The sequence below is a fragment of the Gastrolobium bilobum genome, unplaced genomic scaffold (assembly GCF_033153095.1).
Source record: "Gastrolobium bilobum isolate Gb01-03AN ecotype WA unplaced genomic scaffold, APGP_CSIRO_Gbil_v1 utg382, whole genome shotgun sequence".
Lineage (NCBI taxonomy): Eukaryota > Viridiplantae > Streptophyta > Magnoliopsida > Fabales > Fabaceae > Gastrolobium > Gastrolobium bilobum.
In genome coordinates this window covers 161,398-175,716 of record NW_026897362.1, presented here as the reverse complement: position 1 = coordinate 175,716, position 14,319 = coordinate 161,398, and the positions used below count along the sequence as shown (strand labels likewise).

The following is a 14,319-nucleotide window of genomic DNA, read 5'->3' as shown; positions in this document are numbered from 1 at the left end:
GATAACTTATCTTTATCTACATTGAGCCAAAACGATGTCGTTTTCAGGCGGAAATCAAGGTATTTTTGTAATTATAATTTATTTTAGGGTTATAATAGTTTTTTTCATTATAATTTTTTAATTTTTTATCCAAAACGACGTCGTTTTGAAAGAGAATGTAGATAACCTATCTACATTCACTTTAGAAACATTAAAGCCATAAAAAAAAGGGATATGTAGCTCTCATGTCACTGCAGATGGGAAAAAGTGCAGCAATATTTATTTTTCTCATGATACGCGTGTGGATCCTGATGTTTTTTTTTTAAGCCAGGATACGACCATGTATCCTAGTATTAAAAATTTGCTGCAACTTTTCTCATCAGCAGTGAAAGGAGAACCGAAGAACCCTAAAAAAAAAGAACAAAAGTGAAATATTTTCTGCTCTTATCTATAACAGAAAAGCAAGAGTTCAATATAATGACCAGGGACCTACATTTAATATTTGGGATGATTAGTGTTAAAACAGAATTGATATATATATATAGATGAATAACAGAGAAATCCTCTCTGGTACTTGAAATCAATCTAAAGAACTGAACTTTCTTTTACTGCATTGCTTGTTTTGCAGCTTGAATGCAACTTATTTTCCATTTTTTTTCTCCTTGTTTTGAATCAATACTAGCTTATCTGCTCCCCAATTAAATCAAGACCCACAAGGAGGAATGTCACCCCTTGGAAAAGAAGAAAGTAAAAGTGAACTCCTTGTGCAGATAACAAACTCCTAACAGAAGCTGTGAGGAGGAGGAATGCCAAAGTAAGCTCTTTCTTATATATTTTATTAGCTTTCTTTACATGTGCTCCATTTGCTTCTTTCAGTTTCTTAAATTGGTGTGACTCAACTAGTACACTGTCAGAAGCTCCTCTATGAATCTTTTGTTGTTGTTCTATTGACTTAGCTTCCCTTTCTGCTGCAGCCACTAAATCAGACTCTGATGACCTACCAGCTTTCTTTGTGACAACCCATTCATAAGAGCTTCCCAATTGGAAGAGTCCAGATACCATTGCATTGAACTTGGTGACAGACATTGTGTTTTCAAAAAGAAGGTAAGGAACAATAAAAGGAAAAGATTTAGGGGCTGGAAGAATGTTGAGGAATGACATAAATACAGGTATATAGCAGATCACCCATAAAGGAAGCTCTGCCTCTGGGACAAACATGGTTAAAGGAAGAATTATGCAAAATAAGGTGAATGAGTAAAAGGGAAGAATAAGTTTCCTCAACAGAAAGAATAGCAGTATTAAATTTGCTTTCTTCCATGCTGATATCTGCAGTTACAGAGAATTCAGGTCCATTAGGCTGTGCTCATATTATAAACAACAATTGCAAGTTATCAGAATTTGTTTTCATTTTTCATTATTCTATTTATTACTTCTGGATGAGTATCATATGTACCTTAGATTTCAAAATTGCTGGCAGACACAATCTAAAAAGTTGCATAGGACCTGAATGCCAGCGATGCTGCTGCTTCCTATAAGCTTCATAGGACTCAGGAACTTCACAAAGTACCTGAAAATTTACAGATTTCAGAATTCAAGAGTGCTTTAGGGATCTAAGGTGAAAGTTAAGCAACTAGTCATATTAGCATATATAAGAATATTATTCTAGAAGTACAATAACACAGTATGCTTGAGGGCAAGCTTTGGAGCAGTATTGAGGTTGCTCCTTGTGATAAAAAGGTTACGGGTTCAGTCTGGAAACAACCTCTTTGTAGAAATGCAAGGGAAAGACTATGTACAATCGACTCTCACCACTACCTTCGCAAGTTGGGGAGCCTTGTGCACCCGAGTTTGCCCTTTTAAGGACAGCAGTACAGTATGCACTGCAAAGAATGGAAATATTAACGGAAAAACAAGTCTTGTTATGATTACCTTTACATCATTTACAAAGATAAATTTCCAACCATTGAGATGAGCTCGGATAGCAATGTCCATATCTTCTACAGTTGTCCTCTCGAGCCAGCCACCAGATTCTTCTAGGGCTTTGATTCTCCAAACACCAGCAGTTCCATTGAATCCAAAAAAATTGAGAAATACCCCATTGACCTGTTGTTCTACCTCAAAATGAAAGCATAAATTAATGTTTTGGAGACGAGTCAACAAGTTCTCATCCTTGTTCACAAAAGCCCATCTAGCTTGGACAAGGCCTAATTCAGGGTTATCCTGTAATAAAAGGCGTGCACAGATATTAAAATATGCTAAACACAGATTTACCAAGAACTTTTAATGAATATGTTTGATGTTCTCTTCTTAACCTTGAAATATGGCACAGTTTGCTTAAGAAAATCAGGATTTGGTTGGAAGTCTGCATCAAAAATTGCAACAAACTCATAGTCTTTCACATAGTCACAGCTCATTGCAGACTTGAGATTCCCAGCTTTATATCCAGTCCTAACTAAGCGATGCCTATAGATTATGTTGATTCCCTTTTGGCTCCACTTTGTGACCTCACCCTTAATTAACCACTGTATGCTCTCATCATCAGAATCATCTAGTACTTGAATCAGTAAACAATCCCTTGGCCAATCAATTTGGCAAACTGCAGAAATAGACTGCTCATACACCTGCATAAAATCACCACATGCAAAGCCAAAGGATTAAAATAGCCTTAATTGTCCCTTATTGCTTATAAGATTGACAAATACTTAAAATTCCCAATGCACAAGGCAAACTGACTTGTGAGGGTAAGGGTGAGAATTGATTGTACGCAACCTTACTTTTGCATATTTGCAAAGAGACTATTTCTAGACTCGAACTCATGACCTTCTAGTCACAAGGAGCGACCTTACCGCCGCTCCGAGGCTCGCTCTCACATTGTTATGTAGGCTAAAGAGTAATTTTGCTTCTAATTCAAGAAGGTTGCATATAATTCCTAAGGGGTTTTTAAATTATATTGCGGTAATCCAAGGTAAATTACATTGTAAATTCTAGCTTGTCTTCTGATGACAATTTCCAAATCTTTTCCTGAGTAAATTAACTAGCTAAAATTAATAAATTGAAATTGCTGCTACATTAAATAATATCAACCGGTTAAGTTACCAGGTAAGGGACAAGAAGAAACAAAAGTTTGGGGTCTTACCTCCCTCTCGTTACACATGGGAATTTGAACCAGAACCATGGGATAGTTACATGCAGATCCTTCAATATCATCAATCTTAAGGGGATCCCCATCAATCTTTGGCTTAATCTTCCTGTATTTTATCCAGAAGCACCCCAAGCAAAGCATCATACGATCCGCGGATTGTATAAGAAACAAAACAACACAAAACTTTGAGAGTGCCTGTATTGGGGGAGCAATGTACTCAGCACGAAACCTTAACCAAACAACATAAACCATGTGCATCAACCCTTCCAAATCCGAGGTACGAGGAATGTGCAAACTGGGATTCCTAAAATGCCAACCTTGCAAATAAGCAACCACCTCAAACATCAGAACTACCAAAGAAGTCACAAGGAACACTTTGATGACTCTAAACAACACCTTCCCTTTTTCCAACTTCTCACTCTCCTCCATAGCCACACCTTTCCTATGAATCAACCTCTTCTTAATAGTTCCAAGCAACGACCACAGAACCGTGGCAAGCCAAGTGACACAGCCAATAGCACGATGAGCCTTGAGAAGCAAGAACCATGTGACTTGCTTAGCATTCTTGCCACGGTTTTTCTCAACTGGTCTGAATGCAGCATCAGCACCATTAATCTCCATAACAGAGAAAGTGGGGTTCTCCATTGTCACCACCACTGATGTTCCTTTCTGAGTATCCTTCATCCACCTATTGGAAAAATCAAAGCTTGGAGCCATTTCCTCTGTGATGAGTTTGGACACAGATTCACAACTTCACACAAATGGCAACAGTTTAATTACACCTATACATACAAATATGAAGTACTCAAGAAGACACCAACTTTATAGATCTTTCATACTACCCATTAAGATTAAGGACTCAGATCTAAAAACCCATGAAAATGAGACAAACCATTTTGTGAAAAACAGCTAAAAATTCCTAGTTGCTCAAGTACTATTGAAAGTTGAAACCATAAGAAGGAACCCTCTTGAAGGATTCAGCATTTAAGAAAATGCAGACACATAAAAAGTGAGAACGTGAATTGAGTGAGGGTCTTCTTTTGTAGTGTGAAGGAACTCATTGAAGGGCCCCGAACATGGGAAAGTCACATCTTATGAGGGAAGGTATCTGCAGCTGTCAGAGATGCTAACATCAAGTGGGGTTTCATGATCCACTTCACTAAATCCACATTATCCCAACCAAAGTTTAATTTACAATATATGAGTTTTTATTTAGATTCTGCAAATGTAATCAAAATCAAAAACTGAAGGATGAAACATTGGAGAAATGTTTTGACCAGAAGACAGCACTTTCTTATCTTTTCAAGATAATAATTTTAATGTACACCATTGCTCTACCCACGTTAGGAGTGGAAGATTCTCACTACAACATTGAGTTTACTTATATATAATACATGATCATAAAGAATTTAATGTTGATTTATTGTCAGAGTGAGTTTTTTATATTATTGCTAATCACATATTATTATTATCAGAGAAAAATATTTCTGTAGTTAATGCAGACAAGTTATCTGCATTTACTTCCAAAACGACATCGTTTTGGGATTGAAAGATTATAAAATTATAATTATAAAGACTATAATAATCCTGAAATAAATTAAAATTATTAAAATACCATAATTTTCACTCCGAAACAACATCGTATTAGGCTTGATAACTTATCTGCAGTAACCGCAGAAAAAATGAATCCTTATTATTATTATGAAAAAAAATTAATTATAAAAAAGACTAATTAGCAGATTAATTTTTTAATCATGAATAATTAAATAATAATGATAAACAAAAATAATAAAATAATGAAGTAGAGGGACGAGCAAGAAAGCGTGCAGTGATTAGGGAGGAGTAACTACGAAAAAAGAATAATCTCTCTTTATCAAAGATTTATTAAAGAGATATCCACATTTTAAGATCCATAACTTTTGGGTGATTAAACGGGTAGATTTGCACTTTATAAATGGTAACATAACTTAGTTAGAAATGGAAGCTTATCTTAGGAATATTTTGTTCATATTTACATTGTCTCTATTTAAAGCACAACGTGTAAATAGAAGGGCTATAATATAAAGATAATGTTTAATATATAAAATTAAATTTCTGATTATTGCTTTAAAACTTTTGTGATAAATATTCACGTGATTTATAAATTGGTATATATATATTTTTTATATAATAGTAGTCTAACAAAAAATTAGGACTCTAAACCGCGAGAATAAAAAAGGTATACTATTTTTTTTGTTTTTTGTGGTAAGCTACTATTTTTCTTTTAGTCATATAGTCAAGTAGCATTTGAGTTAAACTCTTGTATTATTTTATGAAATTTAAAAAAAAAATTGTTTGTTTGAGAAAATAGTTTGATAAATCTTTTAAAAATATCTTTCGTTTTTAATTTAGAAAATACATTTCGTTGATGTGACTTTTGTTACTATTCAAATTTACGAGAAGATCACATTTTAATATACTTCATTGAGTATTCCTCTATGTATGTTGAGGGAAACTAGATTTTGTGATAATTATTGTTGCCAATATACTTTCAATTTTTTTAAGAAATGATATTTGATTTTAAATTTGGTCCTATTTTCAAAGATATCATTTAAGAAATACAAATTTGTTTAAACTCAACGAAACACATTTTCAAATATTTCTTGAGTATTTCTATTCTTGACTAAAATTATGAAAGTAATAACATATATTAAAAAATAAAGTTATTAAATAATACCATTGTCTCTCTCTTTACACCAGTTATTAAACTCTTTTAAAGTTTACCAAAAAAAAAAAAAAAACTCTTTTAAAATAAATGAAAAGAGAAAAGAGCAAAGAGTAGTACAGTACAGCTTTGATGCTACATCATAATGGGAAGTGGATATGCTGTAGCGCCGACATATAGGTTGCCACCAGAATTCCATATTTAAGGCGAATCAAACCAGTGTAATAAAGTACCACCAGCATTACATGACTCACTACTCCTGAGTTTTTTTACTATTTTTTTTGTAATACTTTAATAAACTAAGAAATATTAATTATTTTTTCTAATTTTAGTATTGGCTTTTAATATTTTCATTAAGAAAATAAGAGAAAATATTGATGAAGTGAAAAGGTAAGTTTGTTATTTATTTAAAAGAATTTGAAATTATTATAATTATTTATGAACAAATCAACGACAATAAGAGATAAGAAAAAAAAATATTGGAATAAAAAGTAACAAAATTATCATCGTGTATTTGCTTACGAATAATTAAGATCATTTTACATAATATTCTAATGTAAATAACATTTATTACTATTATTATTATTATTGTAGAATTCTTATCAAATTATAGTTGGAATATGTTCCGCTATAATTCTTATCGTAAGGCATGGTAAAAATACACGTTGTAGAATTCTCATCCTCCACTAAAGCAAAAAGGAAAGAGAAGATATTCCAAGGTACCAAAGAAAATTATGAAAGGAAAAAACGTTGTTCTTTACAGCCATGCACTCATAGAGTCATAGTCATAGCCTTAGAAATGGAGATTTAGAACCTATTAAGAGCATTATCCGGCAGCATCTGAATATCGCATATATTTTTTTCTTCCTTCTTTCTACCATTCATCCTCAAATATCAATTTTGGAGAATGGAGAGGTCATCAGAGGTGCATTAATAAAAAGAATTGAATATAAATGAAAAAAAAAATGGATTTTATCAGAAATGACAATTTCAACACAACCTACTAATATAATATGAATACAATACAAAAAATTTATATTCGAGTTAACTCATTTTTTAATTTGTGTCGTGTTCGTGTTGGTGAAAAATGACACAAAAAAATGTGTCATATTGTGTGTCAACCTACAAACTCAAAATTAATCCAATTTAATCTTCTTGTAGATTATTCGTATCCTGTCATATTGTAAACATATAATTTGTGTCTTATCGTGTCGTGTCAACCCGTATAATGGGTAACACACTTTTAGTTTGATAAGTTATTCGTGTTTTGTCATGTTGTGTCAACCCGCATAATAAGTGACACACCTTGAAGTTATAGATTATTAGTGTTGTGTAAACCTGTAAAATATGTGGGTTATGTTTATGTCAAACGTTTTAATCCGATTTCAAATTCGTATTGTTATGAACCTTAAGGTCACCATCCCAAAAGTTAGCTCAAAGGTGAGAGTGCTCAAGGTCTTATAAGCCTCACGCTAGTTGCCTATACAACCAATGTAGGATTTGTAACATTGTCATCGCCTTTAAGGGCCGACATCCACGACGGCTTTCACTCTATCGACACTGACCCGGTGGTAGCCCTTTCCCTTTTGGCGGCTTCACTCGTCTATCAATGTTAAATACAATAATACCCCATGACACCTTAATCTAGTCAATAGATAGCTCTTTCCGTAATTTCAACTATCAATTAAAGCACCAATAATAACGGCTGAACCCTATCAAAGATGCAAAAAGGAACAATGAGTGGATGAAGAGAAAAATAAACGTTTTTGTATATTCATTCACATCTCAGTACACCAACTGTTCTTGCTTTTATACAACAATACCTTCTAACTTTTTCCACGTAACTAACTCTCAACAGTTATACCCACTCAACAACTCATACACAGGCCAAAGAGTTTACCTTGTAGAAAGTTTTCCAATGCCTTATTTCCTTTCCCCGCAAGAAAGTTCACAACATTTGCTTGTTACACAAGAAATGCTTACAACACATAACTATTTAATAATCACAATTGAATCATCAAGGATCCCATTCACCAATTGCTATAATCAAACCAAACTCATATTCAAGCAAGTTAATTAACTTACTAATATCCTTATGGTCAAGGATCAAAGGCAATCCAAGAAGCTTTCAAAGCTTAGTCTTCTACGATCGGGTCTGAGGGAGGCAACCTACATGATTATACAAACCATGTCATCAACAACTTGTCGAACAAGTCACAACCAAAATATATATATATAAACAGTTCTACCATTTTAATTATGATGCTTGAGCCCCCTCAAAAAATGTTAAGAGACATAGCCAACTTTGGTTTTCTAGAGAACAGCAGACAAGGCACGACGATGAGGCATGGATGTCACAGCACAACCTTAACTGAATTAAATATGTAATGTGATGTATTCATTTATCGCAACTCTGTTGCTCGATCAGTGCATAAAATTATAACCTTGTTTGCTCCTGGTCATGGACATATCGTGTGACATGTCGTTACCATCCTGCATGCGTTGCCTTTCCATATTCCTAACTAATTGCCATCAAATGTAGCGAAGAAGAATTCATTATTTAGCACTTATGCAACATGTTTGATAATCTGTAACTTCAACATGTCATGTTCCTCTTAGCAACACATACACACATATTATAGTAAAACTTCCTTTATAAACAATTAATATTTATCATTTATCATTACTTATTTTACACTACCAACTTTTAATTTGGATATATTATCATCATAATCTCCATATTTTTCTCGCCTTTCACTTTTCAGGCTCATTTTCCTTTTGGGCCTAACATGTGTGAAAATAGCCCAGCCCAGTTCCCTTTGGTTGTTTGAAAAACGGTGATAACATGATAACAAAGGATGAAGGCTATAAATATAGCTTTAACCCTTAGATTGGGAGCGCCATTTGCCGTTACTCTTAAACCCTCTTTGCAGCGTTCACAATTCTCACCAAAAAGGTCAAAATCCCTCTTTCTTCACTCATCGCAATCCTTCAGCTAATGCTAATGTTTGAGATGAACTTCTCGTGACGATGATTCAACTGCACAGGAGCTTGTTCTCCACCACCACCACCACCGCCACTTCTCACTCTTCACCACCTCTACGTCATTTCATGGTGATTCATTTTTCTCGCTCCTTTTTTTTTTTTTTTTTCTTTGCTCGTTTGCATGAAAGTCAGAAAAAAAATCAAAATAGAATTATTGTTGTAAAAGTGCAATTTAATTTTCTCTTTCTGTTATTGACATATTGTGTTTCGGTTGGGAAAATGGTGTGGCAGTTGCAATTCAGGGTGCTTCAGGCTTCCCCTAACTCTCACTTACCGCATGCAACTTTAGCCATTGGCAACAGTGTCCAATGCCAAACCGTAAGGGTAATAGCAAAGAGCCATTCGCACATTGGGCTAAGTTGCATTAGCCATGGTTCTTCTAGGTCCATGGCATCACTTAGGGGTTTTGCTTTTCCCTATATTGGGAATGGCATTGGAAGGAGTTTGATTAGTGATGGAGTTTTCCCCAAGAGGTTCTCCTCTGTCGTGGCGGATAACAAACCGAAGAAAACTGCGAAAGCAAGAGGTTCTTGTGACTCTGCGTCTAAAGATATTAACAACGTGGCTTCTGGAAAAAGTTTGGGTAAAGAAAAGAAGGGATCACTGGTATCAACACCGCCTGCTGCAAGTGATAAACAGGATTCCAAAGTTACGGTGAAAAAAAAGCAGTCAAAAAGCAAGAAAAACAGCAAGGCTTCCGCGAGCAATTCGTCGCAAGAGGTTGCTGGAGCTGAAGTTTCTAGAAAATCTTCCAAAGGGAAGAAGAAATCCGGTACTGCTAGTGATGTTGCACCTAGCTCCTCGCATAGCTTAAAGGTTAGTAAGAACAGAATGCCTATTAGTGTTTTGTGTCATTGAAGTATTGAAACTAACACTGCATTTATTCAGAAGAATTCAGCTGGGAGTGCTACTGAAGAAATACTGGATAATTCTGCTTCCACGGAGTGCCAGTTGAAGAAGAAAAGGGAAAACTCTGGTCAGGAAGAACAGGCGAAACCCCCATGGAAATTTACACAGAAGGCACTATATCCTCCTGCTGGAAAGTCTGTGCTGGTTGTGGAGTCTGTTACGAAGGCGAGGGTTATTCAGAGATACCTTGGTGATATGTATGAGGTCTTGCCGAGCTATGGTCATGTAAGGGACTTGGCTGCAAGGTCTGGTTCGGTGCGACCTGATGATGATTTTAGTATGGTGTGGGAGGTTCCATCGCCTGCCTGGACTCATCTCAAGAGCATCAAGGTTGCACTAAGCGGGTACATTCTCTTACCCCTCTCATCCACTTGCTTTTGTTTACAGCGGCACTGGTTGGTTGTACTAGTATGATTGTGTGTGGTGTATCTCGGTATTACAATTAGGTATAATTTCCAGGGAGCTAATATTGTTGGCTGTTCAATATTATGTTATTAGAGTAATGCAGATGCATCATGATTACTTGCAATGGATTGTTTCCATTCCATGTTGTTTTTATGCATAAGTTGCTGACAACCTGTCTCCTGCTTAATTCATTTTACGTTATTCCACAGAGCAGAAAACCTAATTCTTGCATCTGATCCTGATCGTGAGGGAGAGGCTATTGCTTGGCACATCATCGAGATGTTACAACAACAGGGCTCTCTACACGATAATATATCCGTAGCAAGGGTTGTCTTTCATGAAATAACTGAACAATCTATAAAAGGTTCTCTGCAAGCACCAAGAGAGATTGATGTGAATTTGGTTCATGCTTACCTTGCACGGCGGGCTCTTGATTATTTGATTGGGTTTAACATTTCACCATTACTATGGAGGAAATTACCAGGTTGCCAATCAGCAGGGAGAGTTCAGTCTGCTGCTCTTTCTCTTATATGTGATAGAGAAATGGAAATTGATGAATTTAAACCGAAGGAGCATTGGACTGTGGAGGCCCAATTTAAAAAAGAAGAGCAAGGATCAAACGAGGACCTTATTTTTCCTGCTCACTTGACCCATTTTGATTCACAGAAGTTGAATCAGTTTTCAATTACTTCTGATACTGAGGCAATGAATATTGAAAGCAAAATAAACTCAGCAGATTTTCAGGTTATTAGCTTGAAAAGAAACAAAACTCGAAGAAATCCTCCAACACCTTACATAACATCAACACTTCAGCAAGATGCTGCAAACAAATTGCATTTTTCGGCAAGTCACACAATGAAGGTACTATAATTTTTATCTATTCCTAGCCTATTTCCCTACTTGACATAGTTGCGGCTGTAATGGCTAGGAATTGTTTTTCCTTTGGAATTAATATTTAATTATGTTTAAATTTTAAATATATAGAATTACTTTTATCATTAATCTTTATTGCCTTGGCAATGCAGCTTGCACAGAAACTATATGAGGGAGTTGAACTGTCTGATGGTGTAGCAGCGGGTCTGATAACATATATCAGAACTGATGGACTCCATGTAGGTATCACTTTGGTTGCATGAATATGGTGAAATGTTCTGAACAACTCTAGATGCATTGTATATCAATATATCATTAATTGTCCACAAAAGCCGACCATTAATTGTCCACTTTGGATGGCATATTTAGAGTTTCTTTCTGTCAGTTCAATAATTTTGTCAGCAGATGATCATCTTAATTTTTAACACTTCACTTTGAATATTCTTTCTTAGATTTCTGATGAAGCTGTTGCTAATATACGCTCCCTGATCATTGAAAGGTGACGTGCACATCTCCATACATCTTTCTGCATATGCTTGCTATCAAGAGTTTCATTTTTTACTAATAGGTTGCCTGTCTGTGTGGTAACCTCTCATCGTTGATCAATCAAGTCAATACAGAAGTATTTTCACAGTTTTATTGTCTATGTTCCTGCACAACTCTCCTAAACAAATTTTTTATAGCATTCAAGATTCCATTGTTTCTCAGGATTTCCACTTTTTTATTTTGTAATTCAAATGATGGGGAATCCTACAAATCGGAGGTCCCTTTGATTCCTTGACTCTGTTCGTTTGTCTTTGATCTAGATAGTAGAATTTGGTCTCTTGATTCTTCTGGGGTGTTTTCATGCATCCACCCCCCCCCCCAAAAAAAAAAAAATTCTTATGTCTTTTGTTCAGTAGAGAAACATTGCACCTTAATAAACCCATTACATATAAAGCTCCCTCTAAGGTTAAGTCTTTTATTCGAACAATTGCACTTAATAGATTTAATATCAATAACATTTTACAAGTGTGTAGGCCATTTCAGGTTATTTCCCTTGATATAATGAGAATCTAGGTTGATCTTCTAATCATAAGATTCATAACATTTAAAATAAAGTTTGTGGGATTGGGGTGGGAGTGAGAATGAATTATTAAAAGTAAGATTATTATAGACTCCATGAATCTCAAGTGCTACAGTTTTACCCTCATGGAAAAAAAATGAAAACTAAACGTTATTATTCGATATGAAAAAATATGGTCTGAGGAAAGAAAGTGTAGTTCAGTTCTATCCACATGCAAGGCATTTATTGATACTTTTTCTCAATGCAACTAGTAACTTTGTCTGAAATTGCATTATTTTTTTTGAATTTGAATGCTTATTAAGCATGTTTTGATTGTTTTTCTGTGCACCAACAATAATTTACTGTATGCAGGTATGGACAAGATTTTGCCTTGCGAAGTCCACCGAAGTATTTCAAAAAGGTGAAAAATGCACAAGAGGCCCATGAAGCCATTAGACCGACTGACATAAGGAAGTTACCATGTATGATGCATGCATTTTTCATAAATATTTAACTTCAATGGGGAACTAAGTGTGTCAGCTAACAGTTACTTCTTGATGAGTTGTCAGCAAAGCTTGCTGGGGTACTAGATGAAGAATCCTTGAAGCTATACACACTTATTTGGTCACGAACAGTTTCATGTCAGATGGAACCAGCTATCTTTGAGCAGGTTCGAATACTGAATTTCCTTCAACATAAAGTATATGAACCTTGAAAGTATATTTTAAACTAGCTGCTTTTTTCTAGTTTGTGCCTGGATGATTGGCTATAGATTAATTTAGTATTCAAAATGATGCCATATTTTCTTTTTAATAGAAAAAGAAATTTATTAAGGAGGAAGACAAAGGTATGATGAAAGAGGATAAGACATCCTCTCAAAAAAACAAAACAAAGATAGCAAAACTAGAACATAGGAGATTGGAACATGTAACAAAGCATGCCAACCTCTCTGCATGTCTGGAAAAGAAACACCATGAACCAAGGTAGTCAAAATCGGGATTTTACCTAAAATTGGAAAGGGAATAAAAAATCGTAAATTGTAAAATCGTAATACAAATCGTAGATTTTACCTGCACTCAAAAATTTAAATTTTTATATACATATGCTTATGTATAAAAAAAAAATTAAGAAAAATAGACTACCTACCACCATCCTTATACATTTGCATATAATTGTCACACTCTAAGGGTCTAAGCTAATAAATCATTCAAGTTATTATCATCGAAGAAATTCTGTTCCACGTGATCTTCAACTACATCATTCAAAATTGTCTTCATCTAAACTTTCATCATGAGGTAAAGTTCCTTCATTTTCCACAATCCATTCATCTTCGGATGAAACATCAGCAATGTTATATTCAACAATTTTTCTAACTTGCTTAACATCATTCCAATAGTTAAAATCGGGATTTAAATCTTAAAATCGGGACTTAAGTAAATGTCTAAATCAGGATTTTATATTGGAAACGATTTTAAGTGAAATCTAAATCGTTTTAGCAAAAATAAATCGTTAAAATCGGGATTTTAAGATTTAAATCCAGATTTTAACTACCATGCCATGAAAAAAACACCAAAGAGTGGCTAAAAAGAAAATAACTCTATCCCGGATGAATTCTAGAGTTGAACGAGTGCCCGTTAAAATCCTAGCATTCCTCTCCAGCCACTAACACCAAAGAACCGCAAAGACAGAACAATGCCACAAAATTTTACCCTCTGTGCAAGCCAAAACCTCTGAAATTAATTAAGAAAAACTGATTCAAATCCTTAGGGCTGACCCAATATTTTCCAAAAATTCAAACAGTTATTCCGAAGTAAAGTAGCTGCAGAACGGTGCAAAAAGAGATTTTGATGTTATATTATTTTTTTTTTTTTAATCTTTGACCATGGTATCCCACAGGCATTGGAATGAGACGAACCCCTTGGGCATTGTCGCAAGTAGGAGATCCTCTCTCTGCCACATTTTTTTATAGATTACTTGTTGTGACAGTTTCTTCTATAATATATAAATACATTGGTAGTGACCGCAAGTGGTCTAGGTTGCTGGATTGCTGCCTCTAGCTACCTGGGCTTGTTTGACAGTATCTGTGGTTGACTTTGTGATTTGATGGGTTGCAACTCAGGTTGGCTAAAGCCTTATTCGGGAGATGTTTCCCCCGTATTATTTGATGGGGAGGTTTACCCTGGATATATGCACTGTGCAAGCATATCAGTAGTAGCT

General features: G+C 34.9%; 2 protein-coding genes across 3 annotated transcripts in view; one reads left to right on the top strand and one right to left on the bottom strand.

Annotated features, from left to right (window-relative positions):
• Nucleotides 1–643: 643 nt before the first annotated feature.
• On the bottom strand, nt 644–3,838 carry LOC133306266 (probable xyloglucan glycosyltransferase 5). Its single transcript, XM_061506563.1, has 5 exons — nt 3,116–3,838; nt 2,292–2,600; nt 1,909–2,199; nt 1,433–1,546; nt 644–1,305 (listed from the first exon to the last, which is right to left on the bottom strand). The coding sequence occupies exons 1-5, from the start codon at nt 3,836–3,838 to the stop codon at nt 658–660; spliced, it is 2,085 nt and encodes a 694-aa protein (XP_061362547.1). The 3' UTR covers nt 644–657.
• A 4,916-nt stretch (nt 3,839–8,754) lies between these two features.
• LOC133306257 (uncharacterized) overlaps nt 8,755–14,319 on the top strand; it is a 31,428-nt gene continuing 25,863 nt past the window's right edge. The window contains exons 1-8 of one of the 2 annotated variants that reach the window (XM_061506553.1): nt 8,755–8,939; nt 9,102–9,686; nt 9,762–10,123; nt 10,394–11,045; nt 11,210–11,296; nt 11,510–11,556; nt 12,475–12,584; nt 12,672–12,772. In XM_061506553.1, coding sequence (XP_061362537.1) covers nt 8,856–8,939; nt 9,102–9,686; nt 9,762–10,123; nt 10,394–11,045; nt 11,210–11,296; nt 11,510–11,556; nt 12,475–12,584; nt 12,672–12,772 — 2,028 coding nt within the window. In that variant the 5' untranslated portion in view covers nt 8,755–8,855. Of the gene's footprint in view, nt 8,940–9,101; nt 9,687–9,758; nt 10,124–10,393; nt 11,046–11,209; nt 11,297–11,509; nt 11,557–12,474; nt 12,585–12,671; nt 12,773–14,319 lie in introns of both variants that reach the window. The other variant, XM_061506552.1, reaches the window with a different exon arrangement.

What these genes read in the sequence shown, in the direction of transcription:
- LOC133306266 (XM_061506563.1), bottom strand. Translation starts at nt 3,838, where the DNA reads ATGGCTCCAAGCTTTGATTTTTCCAATAGGTGGATGAAGGATACTCAG. An exon ending in CCATGTGTAACGAGAGGGAG is followed by an intron (nt 2,601 to 3,115) that starts GTAAGACCCCAA and finishes GATTTTATGCAG; the next exon opens with GTGTATGAGCAGTCTATTTC. An exon ending in TCTTTGTAAATGATGTAAAG is followed by an intron (nt 1,547 to 1,908) that starts GTAATCATAACA and finishes GTAAATTTTCAG; the next exon opens with GTACTTTGTGAAGTTCCTGA.